Source organism: Carassius auratus, chromosome 8, assembly GCF_003368295.1.
Source record: "Carassius auratus strain Wakin chromosome 8, ASM336829v1, whole genome shotgun sequence".
In the NCBI taxonomy this organism is placed as follows: Eukaryota; Metazoa; Chordata; class Actinopteri; order Cypriniformes; family Cyprinidae; genus Carassius; species Carassius auratus.
Genome location: NC_039250.1, coordinates 26,909,069 through 26,927,866, shown reverse-complemented (window position 1 = coordinate 26,927,866; position 18,798 = coordinate 26,909,069). Strand labels below are relative to the sequence as shown.

Genomic DNA, 18,798 nt, shown 5'->3' with positions numbered 1-18,798 from the left:
TATTATTATTATATTTATTCATTAAGTAGAAGTGTGGCCTTCATTGTAAGACACACTCTTGTGTTCCTCAGGACCTTGGGGCATTGAAGATCCCTGAGCAGTTCCGGATGGCGATCTGGAGGGGCCTGCAGGACATGAGACAGGGCCACGATTACGGCCAGCAGCTCATCCGCTCCAGCAGTAACATGGCCAGCATGGCCATCGGCGCCGGAGGAGAGCTGCAGCGGCAACGCGTCATGGAGGCTGTGCACTTCAGAGTGCGGCACACCATCACCATCCCCAACCGCAGCGCTCCCGCGGGAGCGGAGGAGTGGGCTGACTTCGGCTTTGACATGCCAGACTGCAGGATACACAAGCACTCCATTAAAGAGGAGTTCGCAGAGAGTGACGCTCGCTGAGAAAGACCCATCACTTTCCATGCATCGTCCGTACTGCTTTCTTTACTGCGATGGACAGTTTGCATTTCCATATAGTAGCACTTCCATATTTGGCAACAAGGGATTTGAGGAATAAAAAAACGATTCGCTTTGATGAAGACCAGGATTCAAATAGATAATTTTATTTGATTATCATTTGTGGCGTTATGCTTAAATCACATCACACTAAAAATTATCCAGTCGATAAAACAAATGATATTATTAGGATGCAGTTATGAACAGTTAAAAGCAGTGTATGATTTCTGAACATTATCTTATTTATTTCGGCTTGGTGTAAATAATAATTGTGCAATCATGTATTGAATTACGTGTGAAGTGATGCCCGTAGATCAAATGGATGCTTGACCCATAAAAAATCATACTTTATATTTACTTATTTTGAAAAGCGCAGGTTCATCAAAGCCAGACGTGTACAACTACGCATTCTGTATTTGAATAATTTTTCGCATTATAAGTTTCACTTATAATTAGTTAATTTTTCGTCAAAGTTTTACAATAACACTGATGAAAACAACACCATAAAAGTGAATTAAATTTTTTTAATTATTAGCATTTTTTAATACTAAGACACATTTTTTGAAGTGGCTTTTACACTGCAACTTTTTTATTTTATTTTATGAATTATATGTTAAAGGGATAGTTCAACCAAAAATTAAAATTATTTTATTAATGACTCGTTCCAAAGTCGTTCCAAACCCGTAAGACCTCCACTCATCTTCTGAACACAGTTTAAGATATTTTAGATTTAGTCCGAGAGCTCTCAGTCCCTCCATTGAAGCTGTGTGTAAGGTATACTGTCCATGTCCAGAAAGGTAAGAAAAACATCATCAAAGTAGTCCATGTGACATCAGAGGGTCAGTTAGAATATTTTGAAGCAGCGAAAATACATTTTGGTCCAAAAATAACAAAAACTACGACTTTATTCATCATTATCTTCTCTTCCGTGTCTGTTGTGAGAGAGTTCAAAACAAAGCAGTTTGTGATATCCGGTTCGCGAACGAATCATTCGATGTAACCGGATCTTTTTGAACCAGTCCACCAAATCGAACTGAATCGTTTGAAACGGTTCGAGTCTCCAATATGCATTAATCCTCAATTATTTAAGCGGTTAACTTTTTTAATGTGGCTGACATTAAATGTCACATGGACTACTTTGATGATGTTTTTCTTACCTTTCTGGACATGGACAGTAGACCGTACACACAGCTTCATTGGAGGGACTGAGAGCTTTCAGACTAAATCTAAAATATCTTAAACTGTGTTCCGAAGATAAACAGAGGTCTTACGGGTTTGGAACGACATGAAGGGTGAGTTATTAATTACATAATTTTTGGGTGAACTATCCCTTTAAGTATTATGTTATTGACAGGGAGACACTGGATCATCATAAGGGTTGTCAGAGTTGTAAAGTTTTGTGGTATTAGCCTTGCAGGACAAGGTTTTATTTATCATGCTGTACTAATATAATGTATATTTTTCCTTTACCATATGTAATCACTGTAAATGTCTCTAAATTTATTAAGGTTTTTATATCTTTTTTTTGGTAATAGAACAATTATGGCTCAGCCAAGGTATTAAAGTAGCATTTCATCCCCAGATTGCATATATATACACACACACACACACACATTATGATTTTATGATCAAAAAAGCACAAAAAAATAAGAATTTTGGAATAAATGTGCTGAATTGTAAACCTTTTTTTTTTTTTTTTTTGGAGCTGAAAAAGGATATACCTGGATATAATTTAGTGAGTTTCACCTCTACAACATAAAGGAACAAAAACTATGTACTGTTTAAAAACCTAACTCCACTTTAAAATCACTTTCAATATTGGTAGTACTAAGACGATGACAAAGTTTGAAGTACTTTTGTTCAGCAGACCCAGTACAATTATTTTCGTCTTGTTTTCCAAGTCTTGTTTAGCTGAAAAAATAGTAAAGGAAAGCAGGAAAGAGTTTCAGACAGAGCCGTCATCCAGGAACACTGTTCTTTATAAGAAATGTATTTATATTTCTTACATTCATAAAATCTGTGTATGAAACTGAACTAAGGGTCGCCTTGAACATTAATGATTTGGTGGATTGTATGCAGTTGGAGGTACATTTGTTACCTTTATTTAACAAGCAGATGTTTTTGTTAATAACTAGTGTTATCCATATAACCCCTTGTTGTTCATGTGATAAGAACAGCACATTTCAGTCCCAGGAGGTTAATCAAGGAAAACCTGCTGATTTAAATCAGCCGGGATGGTGAAATCCCATCATATAGATCAAAGCACTTTATGGCTTTAGGATATTGTAATCAATGTTATAATCACAGTTAATATCAGTCAGTATTATGTCATGCTGAGTCATTTTGACAACTACAGATTTTAGAAATGTTTTTAAGAGTTATCTTGTGTTTTCATTAAAAAGCTGTAACACTGTTTCTTTTTTATATTGCCACGTTTGAATGCTGTTAAGTGGTTTCTTTTTCAAATAAATACTGAAGTGTGCAAAATGAGGGTGTTAAGAGATGTGTCTTTAATCTGGATTTAAACAGTGCGAGAGTCTGAACACAGAGTATCTCAAAATATCCAAATATTTACATTACATTTACATTAAATGACCATCCCTACAGTATAAATTAATGGTATCTCTTGTTCTTTGAAACCACAATAATAGTTAAGACTGCTGACTTTTCAATAGTCCAGAAGACAGTCATTGACCCCCTTCACAAAGAGGGTAAGTCACAGAAGGTCATTACTGAAAGGGGTGGCTATTCACAGAGTGCTGTATCAAAGCATATTAAATGCAAAGTTGACAAAAGGTGCACAAACAAAAGGGATGAGCACAGCTTTGTTTAGATTGTCAGGAAAAGTCTATTCAAACACTTGGGAGAGCTTCACAAGGAGTGGACTGAAGCTGAAGTCAGTGCATCAAGAGTCACCACACTCCGACGTCTTCAGGAAAAAGCCAAACCATTTCTGAAACAGAAACCACATCAGAAGCATCTTACCTGGGCTAAGGAGAAAAAGATCTGGACTGTTGCTCATTGGTCCAAAGTTGTCTTTCAAGACAAAAGTAAATTTAGCATTTCCTTTGAAAATCAAGGTCTGGAGTCTGGAGGAAGACTGGAGAGGCACAGAATCCAAGCTGCTTGAAGTCCAGTGTGAAGTTTCTGAAGTCAGAGATGATTTGGAGAGCTGTGACATCTGCTGGTTTTGGTCCATTGTGTTTTATCAAGTCCAAAGTCAATGCAGAAGTCTACCAAGAGATTTTGGAGCACTTTATGCTTCCTTCTGCTGACAAGATTTATAGAGATGCACCTTCTAACATTGCCAAAACCACTTCCAAGAGGTTTGCTGACCATGTATTACTGTGTTAGATTGACCAGCCAGCATGCCTGACCTGAACCACATATGGCATCTGAGGGACATTTTCAAGAGAAAGATGAGAAACAGTCGATCCAACCATGATGAGATGAGCTGAAGGCCCGCTATTAAAGAAACCTGCGCTTCAATCGTCCCTCAGAAGTGCCACAGGCTGATCGTCGAATTGGTGCTTAAGGAGGCCTGACCAAGTATTGAGTCCCAAAATAAACATACTTTAAAGAACTTGAACTTTTCTTTGCAAATCCTTTTTTTTTTTTTTTTTTTATCTAAGGAAACATTCTAACATTTTGAGATTCTGGACTTCTGACTGTCATGAGCTGTAGGCCTAAGCTGTAATCATCAAAATGAAAACTTTTTTTATGTTTTACATTACATGTAATGAACCTGGAATGTGTCATGTGCCAGGTTTGATCCTTCCTTGTCTCTGTCTCTCTCCTCTTTAACATATTCTCTCTCTCCTATTCATATTCTCAGCTGTTCACTATTGTTATCGGCGCTCACCGCTCACCACACAAGGCTCTATTGCTGAAGAAAAAGCATATTGAAGCTTGTTTAAAGTTTTGTGTACCACATTTAGAGCTTGTGAAATACTGTGATAATATAGTCTGGTCAGATGAGACCAAAATTAAACTCTTTGGATGCCTTAATACACACCATGTTTGGAGGTCAAATGGCACAGCACATCAACCCCAAAATATAATGGTGTGGCACTGGCAAAATACATATAATTGAAGGAGGGATGAATCGAAAAATGTAGACATTCTTGATAAATATCTGCTGCCATCTACCAGGACGATGAAGATGAAACAAGGGTGGACATTTCAGCAACACAATGATCCCAAACACACAGCGAAGGAAACTCTCAACTGGTTTCAAAGAAAGAAAATAAAGCTTCTAGAATGGTCAGCTGATCACCTGACTTAAATCCAATAGAAAATAAGAACTACAGATCAGAGTTGCTGGGTTGAAAATAATACAAAAAGCTTAATCATCAGTTAAAAGAAGCAAGGGGATGACAAAAAGACCTCATTGAGCGTCAGTTTTCCACTTCAAAAAAAATAGTGGAATACAATGAAGGCTGTTACTAATATGGAATCAAATAGACCATTTATTAATACGAGTGATGATTTACAGAAAGCTAATGAATAGATTTTACCTGCGCTTTCAAACTCATGATTTTTCTGATAAATGCAGATCTGTTATTGGTTCTCTGACGGATGTTATGGGCAGCAGATTACAGCTAGACAGTTTTGAAAGTGCAGCTGCTATTTCATCAACTATGCTCAAGGAAATCTAAGGGAGCTGATGGGATCCCCGCCCAGCTTTTGAAAACCTGTGCTGAAGAACTTACTCCAGTGTGGTGTACACTCTTTCAGCGTTCATTGGACTCACATATAGTTCCTGCACTCTGGAAAAAAGCTGTGTTCATTCCTATTCTGAAAAAGCCACACCCGTCCGAGAATAATGATTTTAGACCTGTAGCATTGACATCAGTAATAATGAAATGCTTTGAGAAGTACATTGTGTCCATATTGAAAGTGAATTAATATCTAAACTAGATCCGTGGCAGTTTGCATACAGACAGGGCAAGACTACGGATGATGCAGTAAGAAGTATCACCCATCTAGTATCTAACCATCTGGAGCACTCAAAGGCATACGCACGCCTACTTTTTATTGATTTTAGTTCAGCTTTTAATACTTTGCAACCTTATTTATTATTGGAGAAATTAAAAGAGATGGATGTAAAATCCATTTATTTTTTAATGGTATTTTTCTTTTCTAAAGAATAGAACACAACAGGTTAAGATTAACAAGAAGATTTCCGACCCTCAGGATATTAGTACAGGAGACCCTCAAGGGTGTGTCAGCTCCCCGGTTCTCTTCACACTGTACACAAACAGTTGTGCGAGGAATAATAGTAACAGCTATATTGTGAAATGTAGAGATGATACTGCGATTCTGAGCTTATTATATAAAGATCAAGACATTTCGTCTTACTGCTCTGAGATTAATCAGTTTATAGAGTGGTGTGATGGCAACCACCTGATTGTGAATGTGAAGAAAACTGAAGAGATGATATTTAATCCAAAGTCAATCGGAAACCATAGCCCTATATATATATTCATGATGTTCCTGTCACACAAGTGTCCTCATATAAATATCTTGGTGTTTACATTGATTTTTCTCTAACATGGCAGGTTCATATAGATACCTTGTGCACTCAGCTGCAACAAAGAATATATTTTTTGAGAAGGACCAGACTTTACGGTGTCATTAGTAAGATTATGATGATGTTTTACCAGGTTATACTGGAGAATGTGATCAGATACGGAACACATCTTTGGTACAGTAATTTATCAGTACATCGGAAATCTAGGCTTGGACTTCTTATTAAAACGGTCATGAAGATCATGGGCAGAACAGAACCTTTTTATCTCCAGACCCTATATGAAAAATCTATACCGAGGGAGGCAAGATTATGTATAACACAACACATCCTGTTTTCTGAGTTTGAATTGTTGCCATTGGGGAGAAGATTATGAATGCCAAGCTGTAGACTACACCATTTCAAGAACTCATTCATTCCTTCAGCTGTTATGTTATTAAATAATATCAAGTAGAGATTATTATTCTAAGTTTGGTATTTGTGTAAGGGTTTTTTTTTCTCATAATTGTGTATTTTTCTTCTCTATTATTATGTTATGTGTTTGTTTTATATTTTTTGTCAATGCAGTGGTTGTATTCGTGAGCTCAAAACAAATTTCCCATTGGGACAATAAAGTATACCTAACCTAACCTACGGTTGTCTTTCTATCATCTCTAGCCAGTCTGCCCTTTCTCCTCTGACCTCTGACATCAACAAGGCATTTACATCCACACAACTGCCGGCTCACTGGATATTTTCTCATTTTCGGATCATTCTCTGTAAACCCTAGAGATGGTTGTGCTTGAAATACTCAGACCAAACCATCTGGCACCAACAACCATTCCACGTTCAAAGTCACTTAAATCCACTCTCTTCCCCATTCTGATGCTTGGTTTGAACTTCAGCAAGTCGTCTTCACCACAGATGCCTAAATGCATTGAGTTGCTGCCACGTGATTGGCTGATTAGCTGTTTGTTTTACCAAGTAATTATACAGGTTTACCTAGAGTGGCCTGCGAGTGTGTGTGTGTGTGTGTATATATATATATATATATATATAGAGCTACATATACACACAATTATACAAAATGCTAGTTTTAAAAGGTCAAGTTTTTTTTTAAACAACAAATAAAAAGAAAGTAGGTAGAATAGAAATAGAATAGAGAGTGCTCGGGCTGAGCTTTCCAACAGTTAATGTAAAGTCAGTGAAAATGATTTTGTGCCTCTTTGGGATGATAATAACAATAATGCGCCTTTCCCATTAAGAAACCAAAAAATCGAAACCTTGTGTGTGATTTCCAGCACATGCGGATGTGTGTGAACAGAAGTGAGTGTGTGTCGGTCCGAGGTCCAGCTCAGGGAGCGATGTGCTCCGCGCGCGGCTGCTGTGGTCTGACGTGCTGACGTGTTCACAGCAGCAGCAGCGCGAGACTGACACAGCGGCACAAGCGGGTAAGAGAAACACCATTCCTCTAATCTTACTCCTATTCTGAACCTCTCACAGGCACAACTACTCCTCGAGTATGCTAACTGTCCGTCTAATTGTATCGTCTTCACGTGGCATAACGATTGTACAATTATATTTTGTATAAGATGCCGTAAGAGATAGTGCTAGCAAAGTTTGCCTCTCAAACGCCTGCGTTCGGATTTCCCCGGAAGTGAGTTGTCCACTTTTCCGCATGTCTGCTGGTCTTTGTAGTTTCTTCTCGATGTCTCCCACGTTTAGTTGCGATTACACATTCACATACGAAAACTACAACCCGTGTGTTTCCGCTTGAGGCGACTTGTTTTGTGACGTAGGATGGGAAGTGTAGTTTACACGTAGGCGTCCGCATATTAAATCAACGGAGGACACCTGATTTAAAAACTACAGTAACCAGCATGCTTTGCGCCTTAAAGAAATCACTCAGCTGCGGCAAAGTGAGCTAAGCTAATAGCAAATTAGCTTACGAGGTCCGACTATTATCCTTCTAGTTACGTTATAAGTGATTTAATGAAATAAACGTTGAGGTTAGTGTCTGTTTCGCCAGTTGACTTATGAGAACAGACTGAGAATATCTCTGTACCGGAACTAAAGCTACTGTATATTTGCATGTTCTGTCCTGTTCGATGTAAATGTCAGGAAATAGACTCGGATCTGAACCGGGAATCGTAGCTTCTGCCCTAAAATAACAAGTTTTTGTTGACATATAAATATTATATGTCGGTATTCACCAAATTGATGCGTTAAATAACGTAGAAGTAATTGAAAGATGGAGGAATTAGTCTGATGAGCTGCTTTGGGGCTCCAAGTCTTTTACACCGACTCCAACCGGCTCTACTTTAAGTTTATGTGCCGGTTTTTTAAAGATAATCTTAGTTCAGTCTGATTTTTATACTCGAACAACCTCTTGTTCATTGACGTGGTTGTGTGTTGGACTTTTCCTCAGATTGTAGTTTAGCATACGGAGGCTTCCCCTTGATTTCTAACACCAGGAAATCAATCTTTAACGCACTCCGAAGTCAGTCTTATTTTATCATTGACGGACTTGTGCAGCACGTCACAGGGGCATTGTTTAGTCAACAAATATGTTTGGATTTCAAACCCAAAATGTCATTTAACACCACCCATAACCCCGCCTGGAAAGTGCCATTCATTGACAGTACAGAGCAAATAAGATGATCTAAAAAAAATAGAAATTGTATAAATAAAGGATTTACATTTTCATTGTTTGAGAAATGGTTGCTTTAAACCAATTCCTTAATTACACTTGCTTATTAGGAACATTTAGGAAATAAAGATAATGTACATTAAATCAGAGCTTTGTTTTCACATCACATCTTTTAGCTTTAATTTCTTTTAAGTCGAGACTCAACCTAATTTTGCTTTAGTGTAGAAAGGACAGCATCACAGTTGAAGCATAAAGCACTTTTAGAAATGTAAATGAGTGTGGTGTAGCTGTTCAACGGCATCACACGATATAAGAACAGTTATATTAAGCAGAGACGACAGCGGGATGTGATTGTGTACTCACTGGTCAGATTTATATTGTGTCATATCAGGGTAGAAAGGTAGCATTGTTTTGCATTGTGATTTAAACTGTAAAAATATTTCCATTTCCGCTGAACACTCGGTCCGTTCCTCTGAATTCACAGACAGAATGTCAGAAGGAGACAGTGCCGGTGAATCCATCCATGGGAAACCATCAGCGATCGGAAACTTCTTTAAACGGCTCGGGCAGGTCAGGCTCCTGGAAATGACTTTTCGACTGATTTTGAGATTGCAAGTCAGTGCTCTGGATAATCCCAGCTACACTTTCTCTTTGAAATGCAGATTTATCAGTCATGGTTGGACAAGTCAACACCGTTCTCAGCAGTCCGATGGGCGGTCACTCTTCTTCTAACGGCCATATATATGATCAGAGTATATATACTACAGGTAAAACCACCGTGATGCTGTTTATGAACAGTCACAGAATGCATCTGCTTTAATGTTATGGACACAGTTATCATGCTGCTGTAAACTCATTAGAAAGTAACTTTTTATTACAAAATGTGAATCAAATGTAATGAAACCCTTCTGTCTTTTATTAGGGGTGGTATATAGTCACATATGCTCTTGGGATCTACCACCTAAACCTCTTCATTGCTTTCCTCTCACCAAAAGTGGATCCCTCGTTGCTTGATGATCCAGGTAGGACCGGGTTTTAAACCAATCTCACTGTCCTCACTGATGTTTGTGTTGTTGTTCTCTTCCCGTAATCCGTGTCTCCTCTTCAGATGAGGGTCCAGCACTTCCCACGAAACAGAACGAGGAGTTCCGGCCGTTCATCAGGAGGTTGCCTGAATTCAAATTCTGGTAAGTTGTCACTTTCGGGAGTTTTAATGAATAGTCCAAGCAAAGATCTGTCAGAATTTGATCGCTAGTTTCTTTCTGCTGCTGCAGTTAAATTGAATTTACTGTGCAATGCAGATTGTTTCAGAGTTTGGCAAAATTTGGATGAATACATATGAAAAGTAGGGCTGATGCCTTTGTGCGAATGAGGGACACAGTTTTACAATAACTGACTGAAATCTATTACTATTGTACAGAAGAATGTACTCTTCAATGTAACAATAAAATAAATTGAAATTTATTAAAACCAAAAGAAACCCATATTTCATAAGTCAATGAATTGGAGATGCTTTTGATTTATTAAAATTTAATGGAAATATTAAAATGGAATCCAGAAAATAATGGAAAACAGAATTTGGTAAAAGATAAAACTGTAAAACTCAATTAATTAGACAGGCTGTTTGATTAATACAATTTAATTTAGCCATTAAAACAGAGTATAGAAAAATTAATTTGGAAATAAAATGGATTTCATAGGACCCTTATTTTTTAATACTTTTTTGTGGTAATAAAAATAGACGTAAGTGAACAATAGCCTTTAAAATTACTTAAAATACATATGTAATAGCAAGCAGTAATAATTAGTTCAAACAGTGTAATAAAATCAAGAAATCATATGGTTTTATTGAACAAAACCATTAAAATACATGATGTATAATAAACAATAGAGCTAACGTACTTTACGCAGTACAACAAAGGCCTGCAGAGATGATTACTGGTGATAGTGCAGAAAAAATACTTGTTTAATATTGACCAAGCACCATTTAATTCAAATGTCCACTTAATCTTTCATATTTGGCCATTTCTTTCTAAACATGTAAACTCCGAGTAAGGGTTTGAGCTTTTATTTTGAAACCGCGCGATAATGAGGTTTCTCCTGTGTTTGCGTGGATTTAAAAAAAAATCTACCCTCCAAATCTAATGAAATGGCGTGGTTGAAGTCCGATGTAAATGAAGTTCGAATAAAATCGATGAATGGCAACAGCCGTAGTTATTTTCTCAGTGTCTTTGATGTTCACATTACATAAATGTGTTGTATATTCCCTCCGAGCGCATTGATACCAGTGTGCGTTGTTTTTGGTTGATGTTTCAGGCATTCAGCGACGAAAGGCATCATCGTCGCTATGATTTGCACGTTCTTCGAAGCCTTCAACGTGCCAGTGTTCTGGCCCATCCTCGTAATGTATTTCATCATGCTGTTCTGCATCACCATGAAACGGCAGATCAAGGTTCGCAAGTGGAAGCTTTCCTTTACCAGCTATTTTAGTTCACAAAGCGGAGTTACCTAAAACTAGAGATTGATTTGCACCGAAACTGAAGTTCTTTGACTCTTTTTGTGTTTTCTTCCGCAGCACATGATCAAGTATAGATACCTGCCCTTCACACATGGGAAGAGGACTTACAGAGGCAAGGAAGACACAGCGAAAACATTTGCTAGTTAAAATTCCCCTTCCTGAAATCAAAGTTATTGATGAAGAATGGTGCGTAAAGGGGGTTGAGGTTTTCTTTTTTCTTTTGCTTTCTTTCTTTTTCGGAGTAAGGAGAAGCCAAGCCTGTTGAAACTTTTGAGCGACATGGATACTGTAATGCTGTCTTTAAGCGTTTGTGGTTTGGGCCTATGAGAAATGCTGTTGAGAGCTTTTACACGGGCAAATTTGAATATATTTGGACAACCAAGTATGAGATTTGACTCCTTATTTTCTCTGTGGTCCCCATTCTTCTTCAAACCAAGAGGATTTGGTAGACCGTCTTCTCCAGGATAGATTTAAAAAATGCTAGTTCATGCTAACTTTTCAATCATTTACCCACCTTTGTGTCATTTTCAATCAATATGGCTTTTTTCAGTGGAAAACGAAAGAGGGTGATATTTAGCGGAATGTACGCGCTGCTCTTTTCCATAGCTTTAACGTTCTGGAAAATAGCAGCATCAATATAATCTCATTTTGTGTTTCACTAGTGGAAATATGTTATTGGAATTAAATGGAGGTGAGAAGTGGACTACTACATGATTATTTATGAACATGGGATATAAATATAATATAAAGTAGCGGGAAGAGATGTCACTGATCATAGGGACTTGCCACATGTTAATAATTGCCTTTAATGAACATTTGTAATTCTCTTAATGTGCTGTAGCATTGTATTTGACACCTTGACCACATCCATGCGTGCTGTTTGTAAGTTATTCTTCAGTAGTTTAAACTCCCCTCACCTTGTACATCAGGTTTTTAACACAAGCGTGCATTCCATTAAAATAGTGTGATTCAAAGATATTGGCTGTATGTTTTTATCATTTAAGCATTCCCAGTAAAAACTTTCTCTCTTCTTTCTTTTACAGAGGAAACATAAAGTTGAGTGCTTTAACTATTACAAATGGATGGAGAGGGTTGAAGGATTTTTTTTCTTTTTTTTTTTTTTTTTTTGTGCTGGGCCATAACTACTAGTATAGTGATTTTTTTTTTGTTTTTTTTAAGTCAAATGGAAAGAACTTCAATAATCATTGGAGATGAGATGCATTTTCATATTAAAGTGCTTTTTTTCTTGGAGGGGGAGATATATATTAATTCAAATGTATATATATTTTTTAATGGTTAGCATGTTTTTTTTTGTTTTGTTTTTTTGGACAATGACTTTTACTGTATTAAATTAATCTTCATCAAAACAAAATAATAGATTTGTTGAAGACTTTGCATGTTTTAGGTTTTCTTGTGCTGCTGGTTAAAAGAAAACAAGATGATTTTAATAACTAAGTGTAAATTTTTCACTCGACATGCTATTAAAAGGCTGTGTCCCTTCACTGCTCATTACCTTTTTATTGTTTAATTTGAACTACATTTAATTAATGAATTGAGTTGTATCAATAATGATTTTAAACAATGTCTTTGTTAAACAGTAAATAATGCATAATTACAGAGCCCTAAACCAAACCCTAACCCTATAATAAATACATAATGTTACTCAGAATTAATTGTATAATTATTCTGTAACAAGGAGATCTTCAAAAAATAAAATTAAATCATGTCTCTCCAGAATATTTTGTTTGGGTTAATCAGAAATGAAGATAAGGTCAAATGTAATTGTGCATACAAATATGAATTTGTAATGCACAAAGAAGAACTATAAGTTTTTGTGGTGCTGAGATAAACACCATCTTACAACATTTTACATTTGCAGATATAGCACAGAAGCGCCAAAAAGACACTTCCACTTAAAAATGCAAGAATGTCATTGCATTAGGAAAAACATCAAAGCAGCTGTCATCTGCAGACGTAAGATGCTTGCTTTTCTCAGAACTGGTGTTATCTCTATTCTGAACAGTAAGGGAGAGAGGGATAAGATGTCTCAGCTGTAGTTTTCATGCAATGACACATTTAAGAAAGAGTCCACAGCTGACTGAGTGGCAAGTGATAAACATTTTTAACACTAAAAACTTCTGTGTGTCAAATGTCGGATGTGTTTGGTATGACAGCAAATGAGTTGAAGAAGTATATGAAAAATATAGAAATAACTAAGTGGATGTTACAGTCAACCAGACAAACTGTAAAAAAATGTCCTCACTTGTACTTGTTTTTACAAGAAATGTGTGGATTTTTTTTTCTACTTCAAAATATCATGTTTAATTCATTTAGTAAATTCTTGTTTCTTTGTAATTGTTTGTGAAATTTACTATCGATTTCTGAGTGAACACTCTTGAAACACCATTTTTTTTGTGCTTCCAGACTTAGTTTTGTGGTATTGTGGAGAAAGACATTTTCCTGTAGGGTGCAGCAGTGTCACAGCCATCGTGTCATTCTGACCAAATGCATCTTAATAATACTCTTTATTTGTTTGTTTGTTTATTTATTTTCATTATATGAGTTTCACATAAATTTAACGTCAATTATGTAATTATATTTCACAGTCGATATATGTGTCCCTGGACCATAAAAACATTAACATTAAAATTTATACAGCATCTGAAAGCTGAATAAATAAGCTTTATACATCGATATTTTGTTTGATAGAACAATATTTGGCTGAGATTCCGGTATATGAAAACCTGGAATCTGATGGTGCAAAAATAAATGAAAAATAACAAAAATAAATAAATAAAATCGCCTTTAAAGTTGCCCAAATCAAGTTTTTAACAATGCATATTACCAATTAAAAATAATAATAAGCTTTGATATATTTAAGTTAGAAAATGTACAAAATATCTTCATTTAACATTATTTTTACTTAATATTTTTACTAATGATTTTTGGCGTAAAAGAAACATCAATAACTGTGACTCATGCAGTTTATTGTTGGCTATTGCTACAAATATACGTTTGTTACTTGTGACAGGTTTTGTTCTCAAGGGTCACAAATGTTCAAATTTGATTTAATGTTATAACAATAATGTTGCGGCGTATCGGAGACGTCACCGCTGACGTCACCGCGTACCGTGGAACTACAACTACTGGAGCGACACGACCGAGTGCGTGCTGCCGCGCGCTTCAACGTTACTCCTCTTCTTAACCGGTGTATGGCTGCTCTCGTAACTTAACCCCGTCAGCCGGCAATGAGCGTACGCCGTCGCTCACTTTTCTCTCCAGGAAAACACCGTCGGACCGGCTGCTTCCCTCCTATCCCTTGCACTTCCGGGTGTCGAGCGAGCGTCTTTTCCCGAGGATCAGCTGTGATACTGAATGAGCAAAAGGCTGTGCTCCCGGTAATCGCAGGGCACGGTTAAAGACAGCGTGGCAGGAGGATTCCCGTTGCTGCCGCTCATATCATCTCTTCTGAGCAGCTGTATGAGACATGTGTCCTGTCTCTCTGAGCTGTTTTGGGTCTATGATAGTGTGATGACGCTCTGCTGAGCTCTGAGTTACACTGAGAGATCGTCGCGCTTTTCTCTATTTTGCGCATCCCACCGGCTGGAGAGCGACGCGCACGCGAGAGCCTGGCGGTTTTTCATTTTTTAATGAGGATTCAAGTATTACCGGTTGGACAATGAAGAAGTTCTTCGATGCCCGTCGGGAGATGGTGAGCTCCGGACCCGCGCCTGTAGCCGCTGCGGGGGGCGGCGCGGGGTCCGGCGCGTTTATCGGACGCGTTTTCTCTGTCGGACGATATCAAGTGACCGTGGAGGAGACTGTGGCGGAGGGTAAGCGACTTCATGCGTTCAAACAGCAGATGAAGTGTTTGTGCTGGGGATGCTTTTATGGTCTATGACTAAGACAATAAATAAGTAATGATGCCTCTGACGTCACTCCTCTAGTCCTTGCGTCATCTGAATAATGAGTTGTGCTGCCTCAGCAGAGGAGCTTTACTTTAGTTTTTAACACCAGAATTAAATTTGGTGATCATTTACCTACCCTCGTGGTGCTGCAAACTTGTGTGACCTAGTTTGTTCTGTGGAAGTATAAAGGAGATGTTTAGCAGAATGTCAAAGCTGCTCTTTTCCACATAGTGAAAGACTAGAGATGTCAAGCTCCAAAAGTGACAAACACAGCCAAAGTAACATTAAAGTATGACTCGTGAATCCGTTTTACAAATGATCTGAATTCATGTGTTAATTTTAGTCAGGAAGAGTTTAACATTTAAATCATTATTCATTATAGATCTTGCCCTGAGCCTGTATGCAACAGCAACAGCAGGTTTGACATGATTTAATGCCAAGCTGTATTGATTATTTTGTTTTATAAGCCATTTTTATGATATCTCTTTTGATTATTAAATGAAGAGATCGTGAAATAAAAACTTCAGTAAGAACTTTCATAATTTACTCCCTTTTTGTTCCAAACCCAATTTCTACCAAGGAAATAAAAAAAATATTAGGCCCAGACTTCTTTTTCAATTATTATTACTTATTGATCTTATAATATATGTGTATGTGCACTGTGTATATTTATTATGTATATATAAATATGCATGCATGTATATATTTAAGAAAAATTACTTTTTTATTTTGTTAAATATTTTAAGTTCTATAAATATAAACGTATTAAACATAAATATAAACATAATAAACATATACATAAACATAAATAAAAAATGTTTTACACATCTATACTGTATGTGTGTATTGATATACATAATAAATATGCACAAGTATACACGCGCACATTATGTAAACCAAAACTTTAATTTTGAATGCGATTTATCGTGATTAATCTTTTAACAACACATTATTATTATTATTATTATTATTATTATTATTATTATTATTATTGTTCTAAAATTTAAGATCAATTTTATGCTTGTGTAGTATGGAAAAAAGAGCATTGTAAACATTCTACATGATACATAATTTCATATTCTACAGAATAAATTAAGTCATACCGGTAGATTGACTTAAATGTGGGCATATGACAACAGTAATCCCTTTAAAAACGTGTTTCCCAGAGGTTCTGTAACTCATTGTGGTTCTGGCGTTAAACAAAGAAAGTTATTTATTCACAGGATGCATTCCATGAGTCATCAGCTTTATAAGTCAGGTTTGGAGTCATTCCCCGCTGATGCACTGAGGTGTCCGCAGAGGAGTCCTAATAGGGTCTTAATCAGGGTCTCGGGAACTCAAAACTGGTTATGGCGTGAGAGAAATTTTAAGCTACATCTTTTAGTGTTACGACTCACAATGCAAAGACATTGTGGAGTCACTGTGTCTCGCGGGAGACCCGAAGCATCACCCCCTATTTTTTTAAGGGAAAATATACAACCGAGTGTGATTTTTGTATTTGATATGCAAGTATGACATGATATTTTTATATTTTGGAGAGCAATGCATTGTGATTTCCTCAGATACTTTATGACCATGCTGACTTGATCTTCATCTCAGTATTTTTTTTCAAAGTGAGTACAAAAGAATGTCTCTTGGAACTTAACTTTAAAAAAAATAAATGTGGACAAATATAGTTTCTAAAAAAAAAACATTTAACAGATGAAGGCAGAAAATACACTATTTCAGTCCCTCACATTTGTTCCAGAGGAATTTAGGAAAACTAACACAACAGCTGAACTGTGAATGATTTCAGCTGTCTCTTCTGAAGAACAGCATCTAAACCTGTGCTCATGGCAGTACTTTAGTACAGTGGCCGGTTATGTTGTCTAAGACAGATTTTGTCAAGGTCTAGAAGCACAGTTCACTGGATGTTTGACTTCAGCCTATTCATTCAGATGAGTTTATGAGGCCTTCAAGCTTTATCTTAACGCTGTTAAACTATTACATCACTGACTCTGTCAGGCAGTCACCATTCACTGGCTTAAAGACTGAAAGGAAAACGTTTGAGGTTTCAACAGACAAACACACACACACACACACACACACATGCATGCACGCACGCACCGTAGACTTCATTCAAATGTAGACACGGATGTTTGGCCAAACTCAAACTTCTTTTTATGAACAGGCCAACAGTCAAACTAACTGTTAACTTCCAAGATTTTCAAGGTATTCTAGATAAGAAAACAATTTTTTTTTGAGTTGGCACTTTAAATTAAATTAAATTTATGCATTTAGCAGATGCTTCAAGCTAACAAAAATGCTCTACCACTACCGCTACAGGAACACTTTAATATGAATTCATACTATGTGGTATGTATGAATACGTAAGATAAAAAAAAAAAAAAAAAAACATAGGAGTTGTCACAAAACTGGAATTCATGACTTCGAAAACTAGTGATATTTGATAACATTTGATACCATGAGGAAAAACTGCTACAATATTAAAGGCAGAACATTTCAGTTTTTTATTGAAAGATAAATATAACTACGCTAGAACATGACAATGGCATACCGTATTTTTCACATTTTTTTTCATAGTTTGGCTGGTCCTGTCACTTATAGTCAGGTGCGACTTATTTATCAAAATTAAATTAATTTGACATGAACCGAGAGAAATTAACTAACAGAAAACATTACCGTCTCCAGCCGCGAGAGGGCGCTCTATGCTGCTCGGTGCTCCTGTAGCCTAGACTGAAGACATAGAGCGCCCTCTCGCGGCTGTAGACGGTAATGTTTTCTCTTGGTTCTTGGCTCTAAATAAATGCGACTTATAGTCCAGTGCGACTTATGTTTTTTTCCTCATCATGACGTATATTTGGACTAATACGACTTATTCTCAGATGTGACTTATAGTCCGAAAAATACGGTATATTTTTTACATTAAAGATGCTGTATGTAGGACTGACACCGAGTGGTTGAACTAGGTATTACAGTCCAAATTCAAAATATTTGAGAGCTTTTTTTTTCACCCAGCCCCTCCTCCTCAGACTTGATGCACACGCAGGTTTCACGATTGATGACATCAACAGGAATGAGTGCTCTTGACCATGACTGAAATGAAATTCACTATTTTTCCGCCAATTGGCAACCTGGGATTTGAGATACCATTGGGTAAACTGGCAGTGGGCGGATTTCACAAATCAAAACAAAGACCGACATTCTCGGCCCGGAATGAGCATTTCAAAGGAGAATGACTGACTGTAGTGTTGTTTTTCTGATAAACAAGTATGTTAACTTAGCATGTTTCTTAAATATCTGAAAACATATTATGTTTTTTTTTAAGCTTTAGTAGAGTCAAAAACTTACACACAGCAACTTTAAAGTTAAAATACTAGAGAAAAAACATTTTGGAGATATGGCAATTTCTTGGCACGATTCCACTGTCGAAAAGAAGTGGGAGCAAAAAAGATCAACTGATATCGGAATACCAATACTTCAGAAGAAGTATTTCAACTCTCTGATATTACAGTATTGAAAAAAATCGATATCTTTGACAACATTACTAGGGATGCACTGATACGCATTTAGGTGCCGATACCGATATCCAGTCATTTAGAGGGACATTTGTCGATACAGATACCAATATTTTGGTCAAAATTTTTCATTTGAGATGATTAATTAAAAAAAAAAAAAAAAATCAACATGTTTTCCATATTTCAGAGTAATTGGTCTTTTTATTGACTGGATATAGTAATTGGTACTGATACCGATTATTG

At 36.7% G+C, this 18,798-nt stretch overlaps 3 protein-coding genes across 16 annotated transcripts in view; all 3 read left to right on the top strand.

The window, feature by feature from the left end:
- Positions 1 to 991, top strand: part of tp73 (tumor protein p73) — a 42,927-nt gene extending 41,936 nt beyond the window's left edge. For 3 of the 4 annotated variants that reach the window (XM_026270561.1, XM_026270560.1, XM_026270562.1), the window contains one exon: positions 72 to 991. In XM_026270561.1, coding sequence (XP_026126346.1) covers positions 72 to 398 — 327 coding nt within the window. In that variant the 3' untranslated portion in view covers positions 399 to 991. The remainder of the gene's footprint in view (positions 1 to 71) is intronic. The other variant, XM_026270563.1, reaches the window with a different exon arrangement.
- A 6,279-nt stretch (positions 992 to 7,270) lies between these two features.
- On the top strand, positions 7,271 to 12,638 carry rer1 (retention in endoplasmic reticulum sorting receptor 1). 4 transcript variants are annotated; one of them, XM_026270559.1, is made up of 8 exons: positions 7,271 to 7,412; positions 9,096 to 9,181; positions 9,274 to 9,378; positions 9,534 to 9,633; positions 9,720 to 9,798; positions 10,928 to 11,063; positions 11,187 to 11,241; positions 12,173 to 12,638. In XM_026270559.1, the coding sequence occupies exons 2-8, from the start codon at positions 9,101 to 9,103 to the stop codon at positions 12,181 to 12,183; spliced, it is 567 nt and encodes a 188-aa protein (XP_026126344.1). In that variant the 5' UTR covers positions 7,271 to 7,412; positions 9,096 to 9,100; the 3' UTR covers positions 12,184 to 12,638. The 4 variants fall into 4 exon arrangements, with proteins under 4 accessions (XP_026126344.1, XP_026126341.1, XP_026126340.1 ...); XM_026270556.1 differs by having other exon boundaries at positions 11,187 to 11,315; XM_026270555.1 differs by lacking the exon at positions 12,173 to 12,638 and having other exon boundaries at positions 11,187 to 12,107.
- Positions 12,639 to 13,978: 1,340 nt separating this feature from the next.
- The window catches only part of aak1a (AP2 associated kinase 1a), a 46,380-nt gene continuing 41,560 nt past the window's right edge, over positions 13,979 to 18,798 (top strand). For 3 of the 8 annotated variants that reach the window (XM_026270545.1, XM_026270546.1, XM_026270544.1), the window contains exon 1: positions 13,980 to 14,962. In XM_026270545.1, the coding sequence (XP_026126330.1) occupies positions 14,809 to 14,962 (154 nt within the window). In that variant the 5' untranslated portion in view covers positions 13,980 to 14,808. Of the gene's footprint in view, positions 14,963 to 18,798 lie in introns of all 8 variants that reach the window. The other 5 variants (XM_026270547.1, XM_026270549.1, XM_026270552.1 and 2 more) reach the window with 4 other exon arrangements.